At 36.1% G+C, this 23,491-nt stretch overlaps 1 protein-coding gene across 1 annotated transcript in view; it reads left to right on the forward strand.

The window, feature by feature from the left end:
- Nucleotides 1–16,101, forward strand: part of RTTN (rotatin) — an 88,640-nt gene extending 72,539 nt beyond the window's left edge. Inside the window, exons 42-49 of the mRNA XM_062568103.1 lie at nucleotides 2,301–2,395; nucleotides 4,121–4,198; nucleotides 8,062–8,188; nucleotides 9,956–10,155; nucleotides 12,010–12,277; nucleotides 13,551–13,654; nucleotides 14,049–14,118; nucleotides 15,786–16,101. Coding sequence (XP_062424087.1) covers nucleotides 2,301–2,395; nucleotides 4,121–4,198; nucleotides 8,062–8,188; nucleotides 9,956–10,155; nucleotides 12,010–12,277; nucleotides 13,551–13,654; nucleotides 14,049–14,118; nucleotides 15,786–15,868 — 1,025 coding nt within the window. The 3' untranslated portion in view covers nucleotides 15,869–16,101. The remainder of the gene's footprint in view (nucleotides 1–2,300; nucleotides 2,396–4,120; nucleotides 4,199–8,061; nucleotides 8,189–9,955; nucleotides 10,156–12,009; nucleotides 12,278–13,550; nucleotides 13,655–14,048; nucleotides 14,119–15,785) is intronic.
- The last annotated feature ends 7,390 nt before the right edge of the window (nucleotides 16,102–23,491 follow it).

The following is a 23,491-nucleotide window of genomic DNA, read 5'->3' on the forward strand; positions in this document are numbered from 1 at the left end:
AAAATCATAATGTTTTTTCTCAAACAAAAGACTTAATTTTCAGTAACACTTTTAACTGATTTTTACAGATAAAGTTTATTAATAATTTAAGTTTTCAGCTAGAAATAAAATACTGTGTTGTAACCAGTCTAAAATTTGTGGTTAGATCATGTTCTGTGTTACAGTGAGAAGAAACTTGAGCTTTTACTGCCAGTGATATATTCATCCATGCGAAACTGGAGATGCACTGGCAATGTCTTTAGAGAATTCCTCCATTTCTTAAATGTTCCATGCTTTGCCAATATAATGTTGTAAGTGAAAGTATGCCTTGCATTCTCAGTTCTCTCTACCCAAATGCTCTTTTGTTTGTTTGTTTCTTCCCATTTTACAGTGTTTAAAGCAGCTGTCCCTCCTCTTGGAAGGTAACGTCTTCCATGCCCAAGGCTTTTGCTTTTCAGTAGTAAAACTAAAAACCTTTATTCAAAGACTTTTGAGTCCACCAGAATGCAGGGAAGACTGGTTCATTTGCATTTCTTATGCAATATATTCCTAATATCTACTAATCAACACAGATACACTTTCTGTCTGGGATGTTTTCTAGGTATTTGCATCTCCATGTTGGTTTGTTTAAACCAACATTCTTTAAACCTGGATCACACTGAAATAGCTTAGATGCGTCTGCTCAGTGTCTGATCCCAGTACTAGCATCAAACTCCAAAGTTCTAATCCTGCCTTATCTACCCACTTTCTGCTCTTCCCCAAGATACTGGTGGTCCACTTAGTCCTTGCTTCAATCAGGATTCTCCTTTCATTGGTTTCACAAGAGGTTATCCAAAGACTTGACTTCATTTGAAGGCACCACCAGTGCATTAAAGTTCAGCATTTCCTCTGCTAGAGCAGCCTTCAATTACATTGCAGTAATGCAGCACAAATGATAAAGGGAAGAGTTCTGATGTCTGAGGTATTTCCTGAAGGTATCTGTAGCTTTAACACCAACTCTTCAGCTCTTAAGAACTACTTTTTAAGGGACCAGATAACATACATGGACAATGCAAAGTCCTACACTTGGAAAGGAACCACCCATTACAATAATACAGGCTGAGAATTGACTGACAGAGGACCTATAAAGTAGCTGCAGATCTTGGTAGACAGCAAGCTGCATGTGAAACAGCAGTATTCCCTGGCAACAGAGAATGCCAATAACATCCTGACTGGTATTAACAGAAGCATAGCCACTAGATCTAGAGAAAGGATTATCTCCCTCTACTTAGCACTCAGTAGATCACACCTAAACTGTATCCAGTTTTGAGCTTCCCAACACAAGAAAGATATCAACAAACTGGAGCGAGTTCAGTGGAGGACCACGAAGATATTTGGGGGCTGCAACACCTGCCCTATGAAGAGACATCTTGTTTAGTCTGAAGAAGAGAAGGCTTCAAGGAGACCTAATAGCGACATTCCAGTACCTATGAGACTGTCAAGAAAACAGAGCCTTTTTACAGTGGTGCATGGTGTGGGAGGGCAAGAGACAATCAGCATAAATTGAAATGAGAAATTTAGACCTTGTTTGATCTCAAAACTGACTGCTTTGAGCAGGAGGTTGGACTAGATGATCTCTAGGAGTCATTCTTTCCAGCTTCCATTATTGTATGATACTATAATCTTGTAATAACTCAAGGGCTCCAGGTCACAAGAACCTTGCTTAATGTTTAGATTCTGAATTACCAGAATGTTTGCTTTCCTTTGTTCCACCTCAGGTATAGGAAATCTGCCAGGATCGGGGGGAGGAATTGGGTAAGATAAATGTATGTGGTTATTTGCCCTAACTTCTTGAAGGTTCAGCCTTTGGGTTTCTAGACAGTATTGCTAAAGATGTCAAAAATTATGAATTGCTATCCTCTTCCCCACAATTATTTTTCCAAGTCAACCTGGTTGTCTTCATCTTTGACAGCTATCTGCCTTGTTTCAGCAACCTGTGGAAATACAGAACTATAGATATGAAAAAAAAGTCAGAAAAATTCATCAAAATACCTCCTCTTCTCTCCATCTTATCAGTTCCTCCTCCTTTTGGAGTTCATCTCACAGAACGCAGTTGTAAGAGGAGATAAATATTTTCTTGGTTCTTGAGATCATCTAACTATACTCAATCTGTCTCAGAGAGTGTGCTACTTACTTTCTGAAATCAGAAAGATGCCAATATTTGTTGAAGTTGCAGAATTTGGTCATCGGTACCTTTAAGTATCAGTTCAGGTTGGTACCAGTAATCAAGATAATTGCAAGAAAGACGCATGTTCATGTTTTTTTATGTTTTTTTTTCCTAGCTGACCTAGTAAACAGCTGTGTAGAGCAGATGAAACATATTCATGCACAGATGAATTTGGATTCCCTGAAGCCTGGTAAAACACAGAAAAAAAAGGTAACAGTAAAATCCGTAAGGCTGATATGATAAGGCACTTTCAGGATTTTTTTTTTTTTTTTTTTTGAGACAAATACTGTTGGCCTTCTGTCATGGGTGAGAAAGAGTAAATGACAACCTGTAGTTGATCGGGATTCTAGGGTTTCTTTAAGAACCAGTGAGTTTAGAGCTTTTACTCTACTTGATTATCTCACGCCTTCAATCACTCCCTTGCCCAATGTTATGTTCACTGGGTCTTGATCTCCTTTCCTAGCAGGGAGAGTTTATCTTCTTTTTCTATTTCTTTTCTTTTAACCGCTGGGAAAAATAACGTATTTGACTTAGATTCATTCTAAGGAAAAACAGAAGTATATTACCTGGGATTCCTTTCCTCTCATGAATAAACTAACCTAATGCCAACAAATGGCATTAAATGATTTACAAGACCCAAATGTTTATCTTTGTCAAGCTTTATTAAGAAAAAAAAAGATCAAAGTAGATCCTAATAAAAATGAAGTGTCCCATCATCTGCCCTTCCTTCCCCCTCCCCCCTCAAAAAAAAAGGTAAAAAAACAAGTATCCACACAATCTAAATTTTTTTTAACCTACTAACAGTTTGCACACTAGGTTTTAGTTGTAGCTTGTAGTATTTTATAGGATTTATTTTAATTTGGGTTTATTGAATAAATAAAGAATTATTGTAATGCATAAGTTTTTTGAAGGAACTGTTTAATGTTTGCATTTTATTTAGTTAAAAATGGGATAAACTGTACTTTGCTCTTTCACTGACAATGCTTGACTTTATCATTGCTGTTTCTGAGATAGACTTTTACTTCATCACTAAATGTCATCAGTTGCACATGATATCATTTAAAAGCAGATATTGTTTCTTCACTTTCTTTGAGATGAAGCCTGAATATTATTTTACATACATCTCTATTCCTTTATGCTTGATTAAAAACAGAACTAGCTTCCTGTGGTGAACGAGCTTATTGGAATTTGATCATCTTTCAGAAGTAGTTTAACATGTCAACTACTTAAAAGTTAGAGGTCAGCCATGGCTAGAGTCCTTTATTGTCACAGCACATCCGTGAAGACAGATGTGTTGTTTACTTACATAATTAAATCCCAGCATAGTACCTGGCTGTTCAAAGGTCTGTATTTATCTTCACAACTTTCTTATCAAGTTGAAAGTACTTCTATTTCCAATATTCAGGCTAAGGAACTAAGACATGGAGAAGATCAGGATAGATTGGTCTGACCAAATGTAGAGATCTGCAATAAAGCTAGGTTATCTTTAGTTTATATTCAAAGAAGAAAAATAGATGTTTCTAGGGATGATTCATCTAGCTTGTTTTAGAGGGTCTGCTTTGTGATAGAGTAAATCATACCTAAAATTGTTCACTCCTACTCTTTCATTATTTGTAAGGGAAATGGAGCTCTACTATACGGATTTCTGCATTTAGCTGGATCAGTCCCCCTAGAAATACTATCTGTGAGTTATGAAGAGAGATGAGGATGACACAAGTAACTTATTGTAAATGTCTTTAGTGTACATGCATGTCTGCCTGTTTAAAGCTAGGTGAGACGAATTTTATCTAAGATCAGAAAGAAACTACACAGAACAGATTTGACCTTACCATTAGCACCTTATATTTGCACCTGACCTTTGAAAATCTCTTCTCTGTTGCACAGAATTAATCCTGTTTTTATGTTGATGATCTTCAAATGCTTTTGTCTAAATAGGAGGATAGCCTTATCAAGCAGTTAAAGTGTGCTATGCAGCTCCTCAGAAACTGCCTCTTTCAAAATGAAGAATGCAAAGTAAGTATTATTATATTAAAATAATGTCCCCACATTGAGTCATAGATTGAAAATACAGAAAATATTTTTGAGATGACTAGATTTAAACTTAAAATTAATGGTAAGAAATAGTTTAAATTTCATTATTATTTCTGCTTATTTATGCATGTGTTAGATATTCAATGTTCCTATTGAAACATTGTGTCCAAAAGGTTGAAAGTGATAGTCATCCTTTTTACTTTTTTTTGGCTTGGTTGAAAATCAATCAATCCAATTTTCAAAATAGATAACATGAAAAATGGATTTGAAGAAAGGTGTGGAGCTGTAAGAAATGAGAATAAGAAAGCCTGTAAAGATTCAAAAAAGGATGTGTTGTTTCTTTTCTTTATTCCTCTTTCCTTTTTCCTTTTTCCTTTCTGAAGGATAAAAGAATCCCAAAATATTAATTTGTCATTTACTTTTCATACAGTCTCAGTTAAATTAGTAAAATAATAGTACATTTTAGATGGATCCTGCAGGGCCCAATATTGTTTTGATTTTTTCATCATTTTTTTCTTCAGAATCTTGTTTTCTGTTTTTCTTTTACATTCTTCATCATTTCTCTTTGCTTGTCACTTTTTTTCTATTTCAGTTCTTATCCCTATTCATTTTTCCATACAGCTTTGTTCATTTTTTTTCTCTCTTTCTTTCCTACGTTCTTTCACTCTGATCACTACTATTCATATTCCTTACTGTTGATAAATTTAATGCAGTTACACATTTCCAGGTCATTTTTTTTTTCACAATTTAATTTCTCTTGGCATTATGATGCAAATTCTGCTGCTTTTAACAAAGGTCTTAGTGGAACTTAGTGGAAAATTTCCAGACCTTCCAGGAATACTGCTGCTGAGAGGATGTGTTAGCAACATTTTTGTGTATGCAACACCATTTTATACTATGGGCCTGAAAAAGCTATTTGTTTATTCCTAAGATTCACATATATTAGTGCTCCGGCTATGGTGACGCACCCTTTCCCTTCTGGAACTAAGAACTTTTGCTTCACAACCTCTGAGCAGAAACTAGATGAGATTATTGTTGAGGTTTGATTTTTTTCTTAATTGTCTTCATCAGACGTCTGCAGAGATAGTCGCTTTTGAAGTAAAGAGATTTGCTGTTGATAACTGACATTTTTCTTTTTTTGCTTTATGGAGCTCTCCTATGTACTCTCCTATGTCCTTGCATTTTGAATTCTAATAATTAGTATAATTAAGTAGAATAAAATAGTAGACTGGGAGCTCTTGTACAATCACAGTTAGAATGAATCAATCTTTAATTGTCTGTCTCACAGTAATTAAAATATTTTAGAGTGATTCTAGGATAACATCGGTATGGTTTTGCAAACAATATATTTAATTCCTAGCAAATAATATTCAGTAACTATGTATTACAAAGCTGAAGTGAAATAAAATATCAATGTATACTTGAGAACTTTCTAACAAAGAATTGTAATATTACGTATATATGGTAAAGTGTTGGTACACACATTTCACTAAAGATAATTTAAAGTATTGACAGAATTACAGAATGGTTGAGGTTGGAAGGGACCTCTGGAGATCATCTAGTCCAACCTCCCTGCTGAAGCAGGGCCACCTAGAGCATGTTAGACAGGGTTGCATCCAGGCGGGCTTTCAATATTTCCAGAGAAGGAGACTCCACAACCTCTCTAGGCAACCTGGTCCAGTGCTCCGTCACTCTCACAGGGAAGAAATTCCTCCTCATATTCAGGCAGAACTGCCTGTGTTTGTGCCAGTTGCCTCTTGTACTGTCTCATGGGACAACTGAAAAGAGTTCAACCCCATCCCCTTGACAGTCACCCTTGTACTTATACACATTGATAATATCCCCCCTCAGTCTTCTCTTTTCCAGGCTAAACAGGCCCTGCTCTTGCAGCCATTCCTCATAGGGCAGGTGCTCCAGCCCTCTGATCATCTTCATAGCCCTACACTGGACTCTCTCCAGCAGCCCCATGTCTCTCTTGTACTGGAGAGCCCAGAACCGCGTGCAGTACTCGAGATGTGGCCTCACCGGGGCTGAGTAGAGGGGCAGGATCACCTCCCTCGACCTGCTGGCAACACTCTTCCTACTGCACCCCATTGGCCGCCTTTGCCACAAGGGCACACTGCTGGCTCATGGTTAATTTGTTGTCCACCAGGACCCCCAGGTCCTTCTCTGCAGAGCTACTTTCCAGCAGAGCAGCCCCCAGCCTGTACTGGTGCATGGGGTTACTCCTCTCTAGGTACAGGACCTTGCACTTGCCCTTGTTGAACCTCATGAGGTTCCTCTCCTCCCATCTCTCCAGCCTGTCCAGGTCTCTCTGAATGGCAGCACAGCCTGAAGGCTGTGTACCAGCCACTCCTATCATCGGCAAACTTGCTGAGGAGGCACTCCATCCCTTCATCCAGGTCATTGATGAATAAGTTGAACAGGACTGGACCCAGTACTGAGCCCTGGGGGACTCCACTAGCTGCAGGCCTCCAACTGGATTCTGTACCGCTGATCACAACCCTCTTGAGCTCTGCCTCTCAGCCAGTTTTCAGTCCACCTCGCTGTCCACTCATCTAGCCTGCACTTCCTGAGCTTGCCTATGAGGACGTTACGGGAGACAGTGTGGAAGGCCTTGCTGAAGTCAAGGTAGACAACATCCACTGCTTTCCTCTCCTCTACCTACCTAGTCATTCCGTCGTAGAAGGCTATCCGGTTGGTTAAGCATGCTTTCCCCTTGGTGAATTCATGCTGACTACTCCTGATCACATTCTTTTGCTCCATATGCTTGGAAATGACATCCAGAATGAGCTGTTCCATCACCTTTCCAGGGTTGGAGGTGAGGCTGACCAGCCGATGGTTTCCTGGGTCCTCTTTCTTGCCCTTTTTGAAGACTGGAGTGACATTGGCTTTCTTCCGGTCCTCAGGCACCTCTCCAGTTCTCCCTGACTTTTGAAAGATGATGGAGAGCAGCCCTGCAATAACATCTGCCAGCTCCCTCAGCACTTGTAGGTGCATCCTGTCAGGGCCCATGGATTTGTAGATGTCACGTTAGACATCTAAAAGATCTCTAACTCAATTTTTCCTCGACCAAAGGAAAGTCTTCCTTTCTCCAGACTTTCTCCCTTGCCTCCAGATTCTGGGATTCCTGAGGGCTGCCCTTAGCAGTGAAGACTGAAGCAAAGGCGGCATTCAGTAACTGCCTTCTCTGTATCTGTTGTCATTCATCCCACCCCATTCAGCAGTGGGCCCACATTTTCCCTAGTCTTCCTTTTGCTGCTGATGTTTTTGAAGAAGCCTTTCTTGTTGTGCTTGACGTCCCTTGCCAGATTTAATTCTGGCAATTAAATGGGCCTTAATCTTCCTTGTTGCATCCCTGCATGCTCTGACAATGTTCTTATATTCCTCCCAAGTGGGCTGTCCCTTTTTGCACATTGTGTGCTTTCTCCTTCTGTCTGAGTTCTGCTAGGATCTCCTTGCTCATTCATGCAGGTCTCCTGCCCTGCTATGTTTGACTTCTTACTCCTTGGGATGCAGTACTCTTGAACTTGGAGGAAGTGATACTTGAGAAGTGATTCCCTGAAAACAGTTTAATTAAAATATTTAAAACTGGAAACTGATTTTAAGCGGTTGTCTTGTGGAATATACTGGAAGTTACTTGGGTGCTCAGATGAGGGTGTTGCTTCCTTCTATACTATTATGTAAAATAACTAATGGGACAAAACAGGATAAAAATGTGCTTCTCCCACTTTAGGAGAAAGATCTGTGTGTTAAATGTTATACGATTTTATCAAAAATATAGAATAATCTTTTCAAAATATTTAATAGTATATTTCTCTAAATTCTTTCTCATACTCTTGCAGATGGCAGCACTCAAAGCTCATCTTGTTCCTGTTCTGCATTCACTGTGGCCATGGTTTTTACTAGATGATTCCTCGATGCAAATAGCTCTGCATTTGCTTTGTGTCTACACTGCAAACTATCCTGCAGGTATTAAGAGTCACTCTTTGATATAATACATCAAAATATTTAATTAGATTAATGAGGATAGAAATAGTCTAGTAAGAGGGAAAGAATTATGAAGTTTATTACTACTGTAAGAGCAAAGTACAAAAGCACTGGGCCATCACAGTCTTAGGGTTTTGATTTTAATACATTCAGGACTTTTGCCCAGTTCCTCTTTCAAGGACTTTTAATAACTAGGTTGGGTTTAGCAAAAATACAATTATGTTAAAGGATTAAATAGCATTTAATTCAATCCATGTCTAAAGGTTATACTCCAAGTCATGCCAAACTGAGCAGTATGCTGTAGAGATACTACTCTCAGGAATTATATCAGAGAGAACATATATCAGTACTTCAGCCCTTATTAAGAAGATTCTTGTCTTTGACACATTCAATAATCTAGTTTAGTTCCATATTAAAATTTACCAAATTATTTCTGTTAAGGGCCTCAGTAACTTGTGTTCAACTAAAATAGTTTTTCATAAGGATTCTCTTTTAATTAGGAAATCCTCTGTTTCTTGTTTTGATGAGTAATTATCCCCACTGTTAAAAGCCTATTCCTTTTTCTAGCATGAATTTGCCTCATTTCGTATTCTGGTTATTGACTCAGGTTATGATTCTGCCATGGCATGAAGAGACCTTTAAGTATCTGTTGATTTTTCCCAGTCAAACTCTCGTGAAGAAACAGCATCATTAAAATACATTAACTGAATGCTCTGTGAGCTTTTTTAGCTTTTTAACACTCTTTCTAAGTTAGTTTCCCCAGGCCTCATGACAGTTCCTGATGCTATTTTTCATGAACAACATATTTTTTTAATATGGACTGAGGAAAGGTTGATGTTTGCCTCCCACAGGATATATAATTTAAATCAGGTAGTGTTATGTCCTGTGATATATTGGAAATCAAGCTTAAAGTTCTGATGGCCTTTCTTATTCCTCAGTTGTGTGACTCTGGGTTGTGTTTTTATTTTCCTTGCTAGTAAGGTGATGTGATTTTAAATTAATCAGTTTTCTTTTGTTGTTCAGGGTAGTTGGCTTATGAGGTGACCCAGACTTGACTACTCTGAACTCATTAACCACTTTCCTTTAGTGTCTTTGAACAAAGAAATGCATTTGGCTGCTTATAGCAGTTAAGAAATGAACTGTCTCATTTTCATTTATTGTTGCCATATAAGAAAGTAACTGTGGCTGCAGGTGGCAAATGCCACTAAATAAAAATGTGTATATGCATGTTTGTTTGCATATATCAGATTTGAAACTTAGTCATTCCTTGATGTTGTTTTGAGTTTGTAGATCTGTGGCATAGGATTTTTCTTGTTATTGTGGTACAAGCTAATGAGAAATGTAGACAAAATTTTTATTTGTCATAAAAATACTTTTAAGAAAAATATTAAACCTTCCAGAAGAAGTTTAGAGACTTCTTTTCTGGAACAGTTCTACTGGGTTACTTCAGATTCTCATGCAAATAATGTCTTAGATCCGGTGTTCTAGTTTTTAAGGAAATATTCTGAAATAAAGCAATGGCTTCTCTTTAACAGCAGAATATGCTCTTAGGTTTTATATCAATAGACTCACATGCCTGTAAACTGTCACATTCAGGTCACTTTTCTACTCAAAGCCCATCTAATTGCTTTACTGTGGTTCAAAAAATGAAAAAAAAAAAACAAAAAAACACCTTGCAGCAGTCGCAGCTCAGTCTTTTCTTAATATATATGAAAATTGTTCATGTGATAAGGGTTTCATTTTTTTAAGGTTGTGGTTCACTTTGTTGGGCAAGTGGTGGACAACCACTGCTTCCATCTGTACGGAGTGCAACTGGGAATTCGTTAATGCATAACATCATGAAATTGGCTACCCAAATATTGAATGAGAGCAGTCCAATTCAGCAGACGGTCTTTTGTCTTCTTTCTAATCTTGCTCTATCTCATGACTGTAAAGGCATTATTCAGAAGGTAAGTAGATAATATTTTTTTTTTTACTGATTTTTAGCACTGCAATGGATGCTATTTCCTTTTCTTAATAAACTCTCAATTTCAATATGGAGTGTCTTGAAATCATAAAAATGCTTCTGCAGGAAGCAAAACCTTTGAGACTTCTGAATTGTGTTACTGTTCTGTAAGTACATCATGTAATTCAGTCATATTAATAGAAGTCTGGACAGAAATAGCATGTGAAACTACACTATTTTTAGTTTTCTAATGCTTTTTTTATAACCTCTTAATTTCACTGAGCTGCAAAATTTTTAATATCCACGTGTATTATTGGATTATGAATGTGTGCAAACAGTAGAACAAACTGCATGTGAGTAAATGAGAAATTAAACATTGAATAAATAGATTGTGAAGATTTATACTTTATGAAGTATGAATCTTGATCAAAAGTTAAGGTTTTAGAGAAGGTGTCATATATGCCGGTATTTGGGTGTTAAGTAGAAATCAGTTTTTATTATGTACACTTAAGTATTGTCTTTTTCCATTTTAATTTGTAAGTTTAGTGGTCCTTACACTGTTTTATCAAATGTTCTTAGATCTGTTTTTTTTATTTATTTATTTTATTTTATTTTACTTTGATCATCTAATAAATTCAGTATCTTGGGACAGAGAGCCAGACTGTGTAGAAGATGTAGCATGGTTGTCACCTGATAAAACTAGCTAACACAGCAGCAATTATTAAAAGTGTATTTATTTTAGCATCTTTTATAGTAGTTTAATAATTGCAGCAATTTCTTTTTTGGGCCTAGTTACCTGAAAAAAAAAGGGGGAAAATATGATCCTTTTATGACAGTAATTATGTTGAAATATGATTATACTGTTACTGTTATTTTCAAACTTTTTTCTAGAAAAGATATCTCAAATGCTTCATTCTATAGAAGCTGGTCTATTGAATGAGGTGTTTTGTCTATAGCTCTCTTTAGAGTTTTAGTCTAGTATAATGTTACTTTTCTTCATTCTCTCTCCTGGGGTTTGCTTGCATAAGAACAACTTTTGTTAGAATTAACTTAGCAATATTATACTTGTGTGAACAAAACCACAGCGTGTTTGTCTGCTGGACTGTTTGCTTTGGTAGCCAGATACTTACATGCATTATTGTATGAGGTCTCTGAGGATGGAAATATTTAGCCAAGGACATTTTTCATGATAGAAATGTTGTTGTTTACAACATGGCCCTCTTGCAACAGTGAAATAGATTTTCACCTGCTCTGAATCTCCTTAAAGTGGAGATTGTTTGAGAATAGGAATAGTTATGTGTGAGATATCAAGACAAAGATCTTCAAAGTTTACAAAAATGGGGGCAGTACTCAGCCTAATAGTGAAGGAGACATACTATACCTTTAAGATTTGCTAATAACAAAATAATAATTAATGAATCAAGAACATGCTAAATACTATATTGATTTAATTAAATTGTTTCCAGCTAATCTTTGACAGAAACTCAAAAGTACAAAGCAAAACAGAAAACCTAGAGTGATTGATATTGCTCTTTAAATAAATATATTATGTTGGACCAACTTTTATGTATCAGTATTGTATAAGTTATTATGGAAGAAAATGTATTTAATCAAACTACCTTTTTAAACAAGATGTGAATCTCTTTCATAATTGTTTTAAGTATTCTTGAATAATAATGGGTTTCTTGACAAAAAATAGTATTAATGTTTTATTATATGTATTTTAAGTCCACAGATTAGAAGGTCAAATAGCAATGACAGCAAATACAATAATACAAATATTAACATAGCAAATAACAAAATAGAAAATACAATAATACCAATATTAACATCTTGCATGTTTTCTTTCTTCTGACAGAGTAACTTCCTGCAGAACTTTGTGTCTCTGTCATTGCCAAAAGGAAGTCATAAAAATGTTAGTAATGTGTCTACTCTTTGGCTAAAGCTGCTACTGAATATATCTTTGGGAGAAGATGGACAGCAGATGATTTTGAAGATAAATGGTACTTTAGACCAGATTGTGGAGATGTGTAAATACAAACACAAGAGCAATCAACATATAGCACTACTTATTCTACATAACATTTGTTTTAGTCCAGCTAATAAACCCAAAATATTAGCTAATGGTAAGTATCTGAAAGGTATTGAAACTATTTTACTCTGAGAATATGATGTTTTCTAGAATGCCATATTTTCATTGTAAGTTGGATTACTCATCAAGAAATCAATATTGTTTTTGAGAAAATATTTTTTATAAAAATAATTGTCATTATCAACATAGAAGTGACTATAGAAATTATATTTTGGAGAAATGTACTTAAAAGATTTTTTTTTGTGCCCCTGCCCACCCCCCCAAAAAAGGAAAATTGATAATTAAAACATTTATTCCAAGACTGGTCATTTGAATTTAGTAGTGCAATATGAATGGAAGTATTTTTAGTTTTCTCAAATAGAGAGATATAATAATGCAACATGACTGTAAGTATTTCTACAATTTTTTCAGAGGGAGATTTGAAGAATTCCTTTTGTCAGTCATCTTGAAATAAGCTACTTTAGCTTTATTTTTGCTATTTTATATTTGTATTTTTACTATGGAAGTTCCTGTCTTTCAGTTGGACAGAACCTTATTAATTCTAACAAATCACTGGTATTGTGATTGTAGCATATTTGTTTAAATAACAACATGGAGTGAACTTTTCTGGATTGTCTATAAAAGCCATATTTATTCTCTCCATTTAATTGCAGAGAGAAGACTATTGTCTTCCTTAAGTTCTCAATAGGACTTCTGTAGTGTCCTTACTTCCCCCCCCCCCCCCCCGCCCAAGATGCTGATTCACTGCATTAACTAAGCATGCATTATTCAGTTGTATCATCCACTGAGTGTATATGTTTTATGAAGTGAACAAGCAGAACAGAGTAAGCCTAGGAGATTTAGGGACCTCAGATGAAGTGGCAAATTTCTCATCACTTACAGATCCACCTATATAGTAATTAATAAGTAAAAAAGTCAATATCTTAATTTTTATCCCAGTGCAGCTGTAATTGTGGCTACTGGGAGTTATAAAACAGTTTCATGAAAATTACTTACTCTGCATTTATGCATGGGTGATAGTGGTACTTTACATGTATATGTTTTATTATTTATGGCTTAATTTTTTTAGAAATGGTTATTTTTGTTTTGCTATACACTTACAAACACTTTTTTACAATGCAGTCTGCAAATTTTTCAACATACTTAGTTATCTGATAATATCTGTAATTTCTGTGCCATACCAATATCTGTTATACGTAGATATCATAGAAGTAAGTAATTCCAATCATAAAAATCCTCAGAAGTGTAAATACTTTTGTGCACTTTTGATGTTTTTTGCTAAGTGAATTTTCTATTTTTCTTATTAGATAATGCTATCACTGTGCTAACTACCTGTTTGGAAAGTGATAGCCTTGATGTTCAGAGAATTGGAGCAGCTTCACTTTGGGCTTTGCTTCACAACTGTCAGAAGGTTAGTATTTGATTAAGACTTGTTGCTTAAGAAAAATTAGTGCATTTGAAGGAAAAACTGTACTATTGCTTTTATTATGCTGTAAAGAATAAAATAACGTTTAAATAAATAAAAATAAAGTTTACAGCAGCAGTTCCAGTTTCTGATTTTAATCATTTGCTCATGTCATGCTATACCACATGAAATATAAGCAGCTTGATATAGTTTGTGATTGTTTACATAAATGTAATGTGTACAATGATACAGTCATATGCTAATTCTAAAATTCCTGGATATCATGTTCTACTGAATTACTGTAATTTTGTAATTATAAGTAGAAGGACTATCTTCATTATTAAAGCATCAACATATTATGGAAAAGCAAAATCATTTTATTTTTGTTTGTTTGTGACAGGCAAAAGTAACTTTGAAGAATCCATCAATAAGGAGGAGAATAGATGAAGCTTATTCTTTAGTGAAGAAAAGTAAGTTTTGAACAAACTATCTTCCATCTGGAAGAACTATGCTTATCTGTAATTTTTCCATCAAATAGATCATTAGTACACTTCAAGTTACAACATCATGTTCAAAAACATTATCTCTAAAATAACGAATAGTGATATGGTTTGTAGTTAGGCATATTTAAATACAGCTATGCAAAAATGTCTCTTGATTAACAAATTATAAATAAGACCTCAGAAATTGCTAAGGTTAGTTTTAAAGATATGGCAGCAAAATGCAATCTTTACTACATGCTATACTTTGTTAATCCTTAAATTTAGTGTTTAGAAAAATTATCCATTCAGCATTGTTCTTCAACTTCATTGTACTCAACTACACAGAGAAGAGATCAGAACAGTTCATTGTACCAGTTGGAAAATACTGTAACATGAGTTAGCTGGCTTTCTGAAACCTTGAGGCTTTTTTTAAGTAACTGAAGATAACTATAGTTTGAGTACCTTTTACACAATAGATTACTTTGTTCAACTCAAGAGCATTAATTTTGAAATGATACTCAGACATTGGTCTATAGCTGCAACTTCAATAGCTAGCAGTAGGTTTGTTAGTTTGACTGATTTTTGCAAAGGTGTGCAAATGTTTTATTTTAAGCTGTTCATTTTTCCACTGATTGCATTTACTCTTTTTTGTACTCAGATAGGTTTATCCATGCATATAATTCCGAATTTTCTGTCAGGACAGAAATGCCACAAAACTTTGCAGTATTCCAACTGCAAAATAGTAGGAGGAGATGTATTTTTGCTAGAACATCTCACAATAATTCTTCTTGTGCTGTGTAACTCTTATCCCTTGATTTCATCTATGTTCTGTTGTTCCAAATTCATCCTTTACTAAGTTAACCATTAATTATAATGTTATGCAACATTTTATGTATTCAGTGTGTTTTAGCTGATAACAGATATATCTCTATCTTTTTCTTCATTGTATTTGTGGTATATATATTAAACTACAAATCAAAGATTTTTTATTCAAACTAACGTGTTGAATCAGCAAGGTAGAAATTTTTACAGAATAGCACCTCTTAACATTGATCCCTCTTTATTTATGTGCTACTTTAGAACGTAAGGTCTTAGACTGAAATATTCATTTTGAATTAAAAAAAATATAATATTGACTCTAAAATACTTTATAGAACTGTAATTGTAACTGTTTAGTCATGTGAAGTCATTAATATTTTCCTATATTATGTTTCTGAACTAGCCTATCCTAATAAAGTTTTGATCACTTTACGGTGATGTCTGCGTTAATAACCAGAATGATATATTATTCTTCTGAGAACAATTGGAGAAATTTTTCAAAATACCTTTTGTTCTTTTTCATTTCCAAATTTGTCCTTCACATGGAGAAAGGACTGTAGAAACAAATATTCTCAGAGGTTTTGGCAGCTATCAGGCATACCTCTATGTATATATCATAAACAAGCTGAGACAGCCGCTTAATTCTAGCAGGGTTTGTTAGAAGCATATTTTGCAAAATAAAGTATTAGTACTTGATTTGCTACTCCTAATATAGAGGAAAAGATTAGAAAATAGCATGAATCCTAACCATGCAATTGATATAATCTTTAAAAAACAAAAACATTTTATGTTAAGAATCAACTAGAAGTTTAAGTCATTGTTTTTCTTCTCCCTAGCTACTCCACAGCCAGAAGGAAATCAGCTAAACGCATACCACTTAAAATGCTTAGAGAACGTAATACAACTCCTCGATTGTTAATGATTATCAGATGACTTCTTATTTTGAAATTGGAGAGCTTGCTTAAGAGGAGACTGGAATTTAAAGAAAAAATTCTAATCCTTGAATTTATGACAGCAGTATACTATGCAAGATATTTATGAAGTCTTTGAGGAAGGAGCTGATCATCTTGAACCAAAGAATTGCATTAAATGTGATTGAAACTATTTGTATTGTAATCCCAATGGGAAGTTATAATGGTACTATGTATAGTATTTATGTAAGAGAAAGAATGTACAGATGAAACAGATATGAAAATCAGTAATTTTCTTAAATTATGCTTTGCAAGTGTTACTGTAAAGTAGAACTGCTGGTTTGGATCAGTTTTAGTGTGTGTGTGTATATAAATATATGTGTGTGTGTGTGTGTGTTTTTTACTCAGTTTAGTATTTGTCATTTATGTATTGTAATTTGTAATGCCACAGGTAACACAGAGGAAGTAGATTTAAGATCTGAAAATGTTCATAGGTCAGTCATCATGTGCTGTACCTGTTAGACATAGTACAGAACTGTGTTTTTTATTTTTGGAGGATTTTTCAGTTCAAACTGCTGCCTTTTTTTTTCCCTTAAATGATAACAATGTGAAAAAGAGCTCCCACTAACTGATACTACACGTGACAGTTTTGCTAACATACCAGTTTATAAAGGATATGAGGTACATGCATCAGTTTTAGTTACAATATTGTAGAAAATGCTTTGAGAGAGAATCTATTATTTCCCATTTTATAAACACTTCCAAAAAGAGCAGTGTTTCTGCCTTAGGAAAAAAACAGTATGTTACTTAGGTCTGTGTGTCCTTTAAATTGCTACTATATGTTCTGTACAAAATGAATTTGGGAGGTAAATAATGCCAGAAAATGATGCCTCTCAACATACAGCCAAATTTGCTGCACTCAATTCTGAAATATCTTAGAGTGGCTAAGGATTTTCCTGTAGTTGTGTATTTGTACCTTGTGTGCTATTAGCAACAGGTAAAAATGAGTAAATAGAAAACAAATCTTGGGTAACATCTTTAAAAGGGTTGTATCTTTACCTGTGAGCAGCCTTCTCCTCCTAAACAGATATTGAAAACACTTTCAACGGACAAAACAGGATCTATTTTTTTTTTTTGATAATCCTTATAAATAATGTATGATGTGACTTAATAGACATAACTATGATGCTTATGATGGCTGGATTAGATCACTGCCAGAAATGTGGCTCTGTATCAACTAACACAGCCCCTCTGAAAAGAAAAAAGGGGAGACCACTCAAACCTGATTCTTCTCCACTTAATGCATTGCATAATTATTGTAACTTGCAAAGCAGGTATTAAATACTATCATGCTCATCTCATAGTTTTGCAGATGTGTAAGCTGCAAGGCAGTCAAGGATCAGAACACTCACAAGTGGACAGATAGCTCTGGAAGTCGTCATTCTGGGTCTGGCCTACGGAGGACGGCCTGTTTTCCTCAGATTAGCCACTGCGGGTTCTTTTCAGGCTCTTGCATACTTGTCCCTGATGATTTCTCTCATAAATCAAGTTGTAAGTCAGATTGCCAGTTTGCCTCCCTTTTCAGAGACGCTCAATCTGAAAATCATTTCAGTGAAAATAACTGATTATTCATTTAGCAAGATAAAGAGAGCACTTTTCAAAGTACCAAAATTCACGTGGATTTAGTGAGATGAAAGAGGATGGTATTTTTAAAGCTTATTCGATTTTAAAGCTTGTTTCTATCTGATTCATATTAAAATATTTTTAGGGATCCACAATCTTGGAAATCTCTAGGCTTGTAAAGAAAATAGTATATCCTTAAGAAACAGGAACTATACTAACTTGCAAAGTGTGAACTGAAGGCTTGTAACCTTGGTAGCAAACTGATCTCCATCTCTGAACTGTTTAAACCTGCATAGACTAGAGTTTGCTTAATTAAGGTAGTGTCTTTTTATAGCATATTGGATACTGGTTTGTCTGTTTTCTTCTGAATATCTATAAGCTAGTTATAGGCTTTATTAAATGCAAGTACAATACAGTAAGAACATAAAAAAAACTGCATGCCTGTTTTGTATTAAACATTTCCATTTTACTGAGCTATACATATTCATTATAAAATTATTCATGTGGAAAAAAGTCCAGATAAATTGCTAATAATGCTAGTATATTTATTGTTACAGTAGGTCTTATGGTATGAGTGCTATGTTTATGCCCAAATGAGTATGCAGATAACTTCTGTTTTTTCAGTATTTTGCATCATTTTACAGTTGTGGAAGGCAGGCTTCTGCCTCCCTAAGAATGGCATAAGTAAATATATTTGGTACTGCTTCTCAGAAAGATCACAATATGTGCCTTGAGGGCATGGACATCAAATCTCTATTCACTTTCAGTAAAAAGCCTTCACAGAATTTCAGAAGAAAATTGTTTTCAGTTTCTTAGTTGAAACTTTTCCCATTCAAGATTAAGAAAAATAGAAACTAAAATTAATAGTCAAAGGTGAGATTGAAGGATCTTTTTCGTTTATCATTTTTATCCTCTAAACTGAGGGAGATGCAACAGGTATGTCCTGCTTCCCACCATTAGAATATGATCTACAATGATGAGGAGGGTTATGAGGATATGTGACCCTATAATTTCTGCTCAGTAGTACTAGATGGCAATAATTACGCTCAGTCGCCTAAAATCTTAATAGGGTTCATGAAAGAAATTTGAAATCTTGAGACTCATTCACAGTTAAGCTTAATTTCAGAATTTTGGCAGTGCATCTGTTCTCAGGGATGTGTCGTCTGAAATGTTTAGTTTTTAAAGAGAGTTAAATACTAGAATACTTTCAAATTTTAAAATAATAAAATAGTAAATAGTAAAATAATTTCTACTCCTACACAGGGAAGTGCAATTAAAGTGGAGAGGGCTTCTCAGAAGAGACTAAAGATCTTTAGACTGAAAGATAATATAGAGCATGCATCTCATATCTTTACTGAAAGCGTTACTATGCAAGTAAGGAGTCTTCTGAAAGCCCTTATCCAGGAGAATACAATCAATTTGCAGTAATATAGATATAAAATGCTCTTCCTTAGTTACGGTCTTAGTTGTAGTTTCTAATTAAGTGGGAACTTATTTTAAATGCAAGAGAGATACATACATAAAGCTGTTAGATGACCCATCAGTCCTGAAAAATCTACTATATATTCACAACTTCCAAAGAGGCTACTGAGACTGTTTCTCAGATATGATTGTCTTTCAGATAAGTGTTCTTTTAGGAGTAAAAATTGATTAACAAAAAGACATCTGAAGATTTTCTTCCTCCTTTCTTCTAAGGAGTCTAGGGATACTCTACTACCCACTTGGGCTTTCTTCTGATCATAAAAAAGAGATCCCTTCAAAACTTTCCTTCAGATGCCTCCTAGAGTGATCTGGTGCAGCTACACTAATGCCATAGCAGTCCTGCGGCTCCCATGGCTACCACACTGTGGAAAATAAGATTTATTTATTTATTACTTCTTCCTTAGCCTATGTACTTCTTGGTAATTACCTGACCTCTGTCAGCAATAAATTAATTGAAGGCACTCAAATGAGATCTATGCTAGTAAGTTAAATAGTGACAGGAGACAGGGGAAGGCACAAGAAGTCAATTGTCTATAGTGTTAAATAGTTTGAGGAAACCTGGCACAGGTTTGGCATTTACAAGCTACTGCTGTTCACACTTTCCAGGCACAGTTTCAAATGCATCTGCATGATTTTATTGAAATCAGAGAGGTTAACAGTAACTCTTGCTGCCAAATACAACTGATGATTTTCAAGCAGCTTGAAGGTATCTGTTTGTCTGTGGTCTTACAAAGCACGGATGATGCATACAAGCCCTTTTGTTATTTTTCACCTGTCAGAGATATGCCTTAAAACTTGCAGAATGTGCTTTTATCTGCAAAAAGATGAAAACTTTGCTAATCCTGCTCTCTCTTCCCTTGTACATCCAGTTCAAGAAATAATCACCATAGATAATTGTGATAGACATCCATCAGAAGCAAAGAAGTTTTGTTAATGCTAAATTATGCATAGTAGCAAAAGTGCCGTGTTCTAAGTATTTTACACCACATACTATGTGTAGTACTTTAACCTTCAAGCAAGGTTTCTTTGCTTGTAATGGAATATTTGTTTAATAAGCATTTGGTAATGAACCTTAACATCGCTAAATATATAATCTAATGTAGTTGATTTAAAATATGTTTTATCATCTCATCTATAGTATTTTAGATATTGTGAGATTTCAAGGCATACAGTGAAATGCAACAGAAACCACTTTCAGAATAGAAATAAAAAGTATCCTCAAAAGTCTATAGCTATTTCACAGTAAAATTATACTAGAGGAGAACTGGCCAAAAAGCTTTCTCAGCTGAGAGCTGTGTTGGCAATCCATGAAGACATACAGCTGAACCCATTTCTAAGTGACAGAGCAGACTGCATTCACCTACATCTTTTAAAAGGACACAGTGGTCAAAGACTGTTGATTCATTTTATTTAGAATAGAAAAGTTCTGGTTAAATGTAATTTCTAACTTTATTGTTAATAAGGCAAAAATGCAATCAAAATCCTCTTTGTTCATTGCTTATCTCTGAAAACAGGAGAAAAGCTGGTTTAGATGTGTCCTAGATATTTTTAGATGCTTAGAAGGATTCAGAGAAGCTATCATTTTTCTCATTGATTTGTCAACCATTTTAGTGCAATACTAGTTCAGCTGGATAGAATTTTTGGAAAGGAAGAAAGTACATAAGCAATGCATATCCATATGTACGTTCTGGAAGAGCTACTTTTTCTTCTCACTAGGAGGTAAGACTGCATGTTTTCTTTCTTTCTTCTTTCATAGAAAATGAAATGTGCTTCTAAAAATACTTGAAGTGTAGGATAGATACTGTGAGACAAGAAACACTGCTAGTGATTCGAGTGTTTGAAATGTTTAAAGCTATCAGAATAAAAGTTTGTAATTCCCAGTGCTTCATGTAGATGATGCAAGATTTTGTTTGCTAGCATAAGTAACTTACACACCTTGTGATTTTTCAGAAGCTTTGCCTATCTTAAAAACAGAAGTTTTAAGCTTCATAATTGAGAACATTTTTAGAAGATTTATCTGAAACTTAAATGTATACAAGGTTATCATCAGTAAGGAATGCCTTTTAAAACCAAGCATTCTCTACTCTTACTCCTTAAATAGATACCAAGCAGTGCAAAGCTTCACTGGGGTGGAACAGAACCCAGGAGAGAGCAGAGATCATCACTGCATATGACTCAGGAACATGCATAGGGTGTTAAACCATTGCCTGTGTCCTTGTTTTGGATCCATGAATAATAAAATGCATGTAATCGAAAACTTGCAATTGAGATGAGGTCTGCATATTGTATACCTAACATGAAGATCATGCCTCCTCAGTTTATTTCCTGTGTCTGGTCTGTATTACAAGCTCCTACATATCTATGTACTAAGTATCTAGATGTGTGGATATATAACATACTAGACATTTTACTATAGCAACATCCAGAATGAGCTGTTCCATCACCTTTCCAGGGATGGAGGTGAGGCTGACCGGCCTATAGTTGCCTGGGTCCTCCTCCTTGCCCTTCTTGAAGACTGGAGTGACATTGGTTTTCTTCCAGTCGTCAGGCACCTCTCCCATTTCCCAGGACCTTTCAAAGATGAAGAAGAGTGGCTTGGCAACAACATCTGCCAGCTCCCTCAGTACCCGTGGGTGCATCCCATCCGGGCCCATGAATTTGTGGATGTCTAGCCTGCCCAGAAGGTCTCTAGTCCTTTCCTCCCCAACCAAAGGAAAGTCTTCCCTTCTCCAGACTTTCTCCCTCACATCCAGGCTGCAGGATTCATGGGGGGCTGCCCTTAGCAGTGCAGACTGAAGCAAAGAAGGCATTCAGTAATTCTGCCTTCTCTGTATCCCTTGTCACCAGGGCCCCCGGCCCATTCAGTAGCAGGCCCACATTTTCCCTAGTCCTCCTCTTGCTGCTGATGTATTTGCAGAAGCCCTTCCTGTTGTCCTTGCCAGACTCAATTCCAGCTGGGCCTTAGCCTTCCTCGCCGCATCTCTACGTACTCTGACTGCATTCCTGTAATTCTCCTAAGGAGAGAATGGAGCTATTGGAGAGAGTCCAGTGAAGGGCTATGAAGATGATCAGAGGACTGGAGCATCTGCCCTATGAGGAACGGCTGCGAGAGCTGGGCCTCTTCAGCCTGAGGAAGAGAAGGCTGAGAGGGGATCTTATCAACGTGTACAAGTACCTGAAGGGAGGGTGTCAAGGGGACGGGGACAAACTCAAAATTTTCAGTTGTCCCATGTGACAGGACAAGAGGCAATGGGCAGAAATTGAAGCACAGGAAGTTCCGCCTGACCATGAGGGGGAATTTCTTCCCTGTGAGAGTGACAGAGCACTGGACCAGGTTGCCCATAGAGGCTGTGGAGTCTCCTTCTGCAGAGATATTCAAGGGCCGCCTGGATGCAACCTTGTCTGCCATGCTCTAGGTGACCCTGCTGAGTGGGGAGGTTGGACTAGATGATCTCCAGAGGTCCCTTCCAACCTCAACCATTCTATGAACATCCAGAAGGTATGTCCCATAGCTGCTGACTTTGCAAAAGCATTTACTCAAATAATGTCATTTGGTGCCCCAGAGAGTTATAATCCTAATTTAACTGTTCCTTAAAAAAGTTATCTGTGTCTTCATGGACAAGCATAGCCAAGAAACAGAATTATTTTTTCATATTTGATAGCTGTTGAGCTTGTCTGTTGATAATCGCTACATTTGTTTAGCAGCTGGGTACGCAGGATTGCTTTCCCTGGGTGCTGCACTCTGGCCTGAGCAGCCTGCTGGAGGGCGGGAGAGACTCTCCTCCATGAGCGCTAATGAGCACTCTACAGTCGCAAGAAAGTTTGGAGCTCAGCAAACTCCCTGCTGCCTGCAGAGTCTGTGAGAGGAAGGCATCAGCCTGCAGCAAAAGCAGGTACAGAAAGAGAGAGACAAATTTTTTTTATTTTTTTTCTTGTATTCCATCTGATTATTGTAATTAGATGTTCCAGATACTGGATGTGAAGAACACCACAGATGCTTCAACTAGCTCAGAGGGCAGCTGTCCACCTTTTCCGTGGTTTAGACTGTCATTTAGGCTGTCAGATTTCTTCCCTTGCTTCAGACACCAGCTAGAATGTCCTAGTGCCAATTATTAAACCAAACGATAAGCCTGAGCACTATTGAAAAATTTTAAAAATTTGACTTTCCAAAAGCTCTTTTGAGAGAAGACAGTTGTCAAAAGCCTAGGTGAGCTGAGAACGACACATTCTCGACTGAGGTGACAGCAGCTGCTCTACTACCATCAGAGGAGCAGTACTGCTCCCATAAACCCAAGTTCACGTTATTTTAGAAAAGCTCAAAATGCTTCCCGTTCAAAAGTGATTTCTATTAAATCAGGAAGAGGAAAATTCTGTCCTGTAAGTTTTCATTTTAGGACTCTCCGTATTCAATGATTTACCAGAAGGCCATTTCTCATTGCCATGGCAACAGGACTGCCACTCACTCTTTGGTTTCATCCTGAGTTTCTCACTCATCAGGAGATCTTTCCAAAAAGGCATCTTCCAGA

This window comes from Rhea pennata, chromosome 2 (genome assembly GCF_028389875.1).
Source record: "Rhea pennata isolate bPtePen1 chromosome 2, bPtePen1.pri, whole genome shotgun sequence".
Classification (NCBI taxonomy): Eukaryota; Metazoa; Chordata; class Aves; order Rheiformes; family Rheidae; genus Rhea; species Rhea pennata.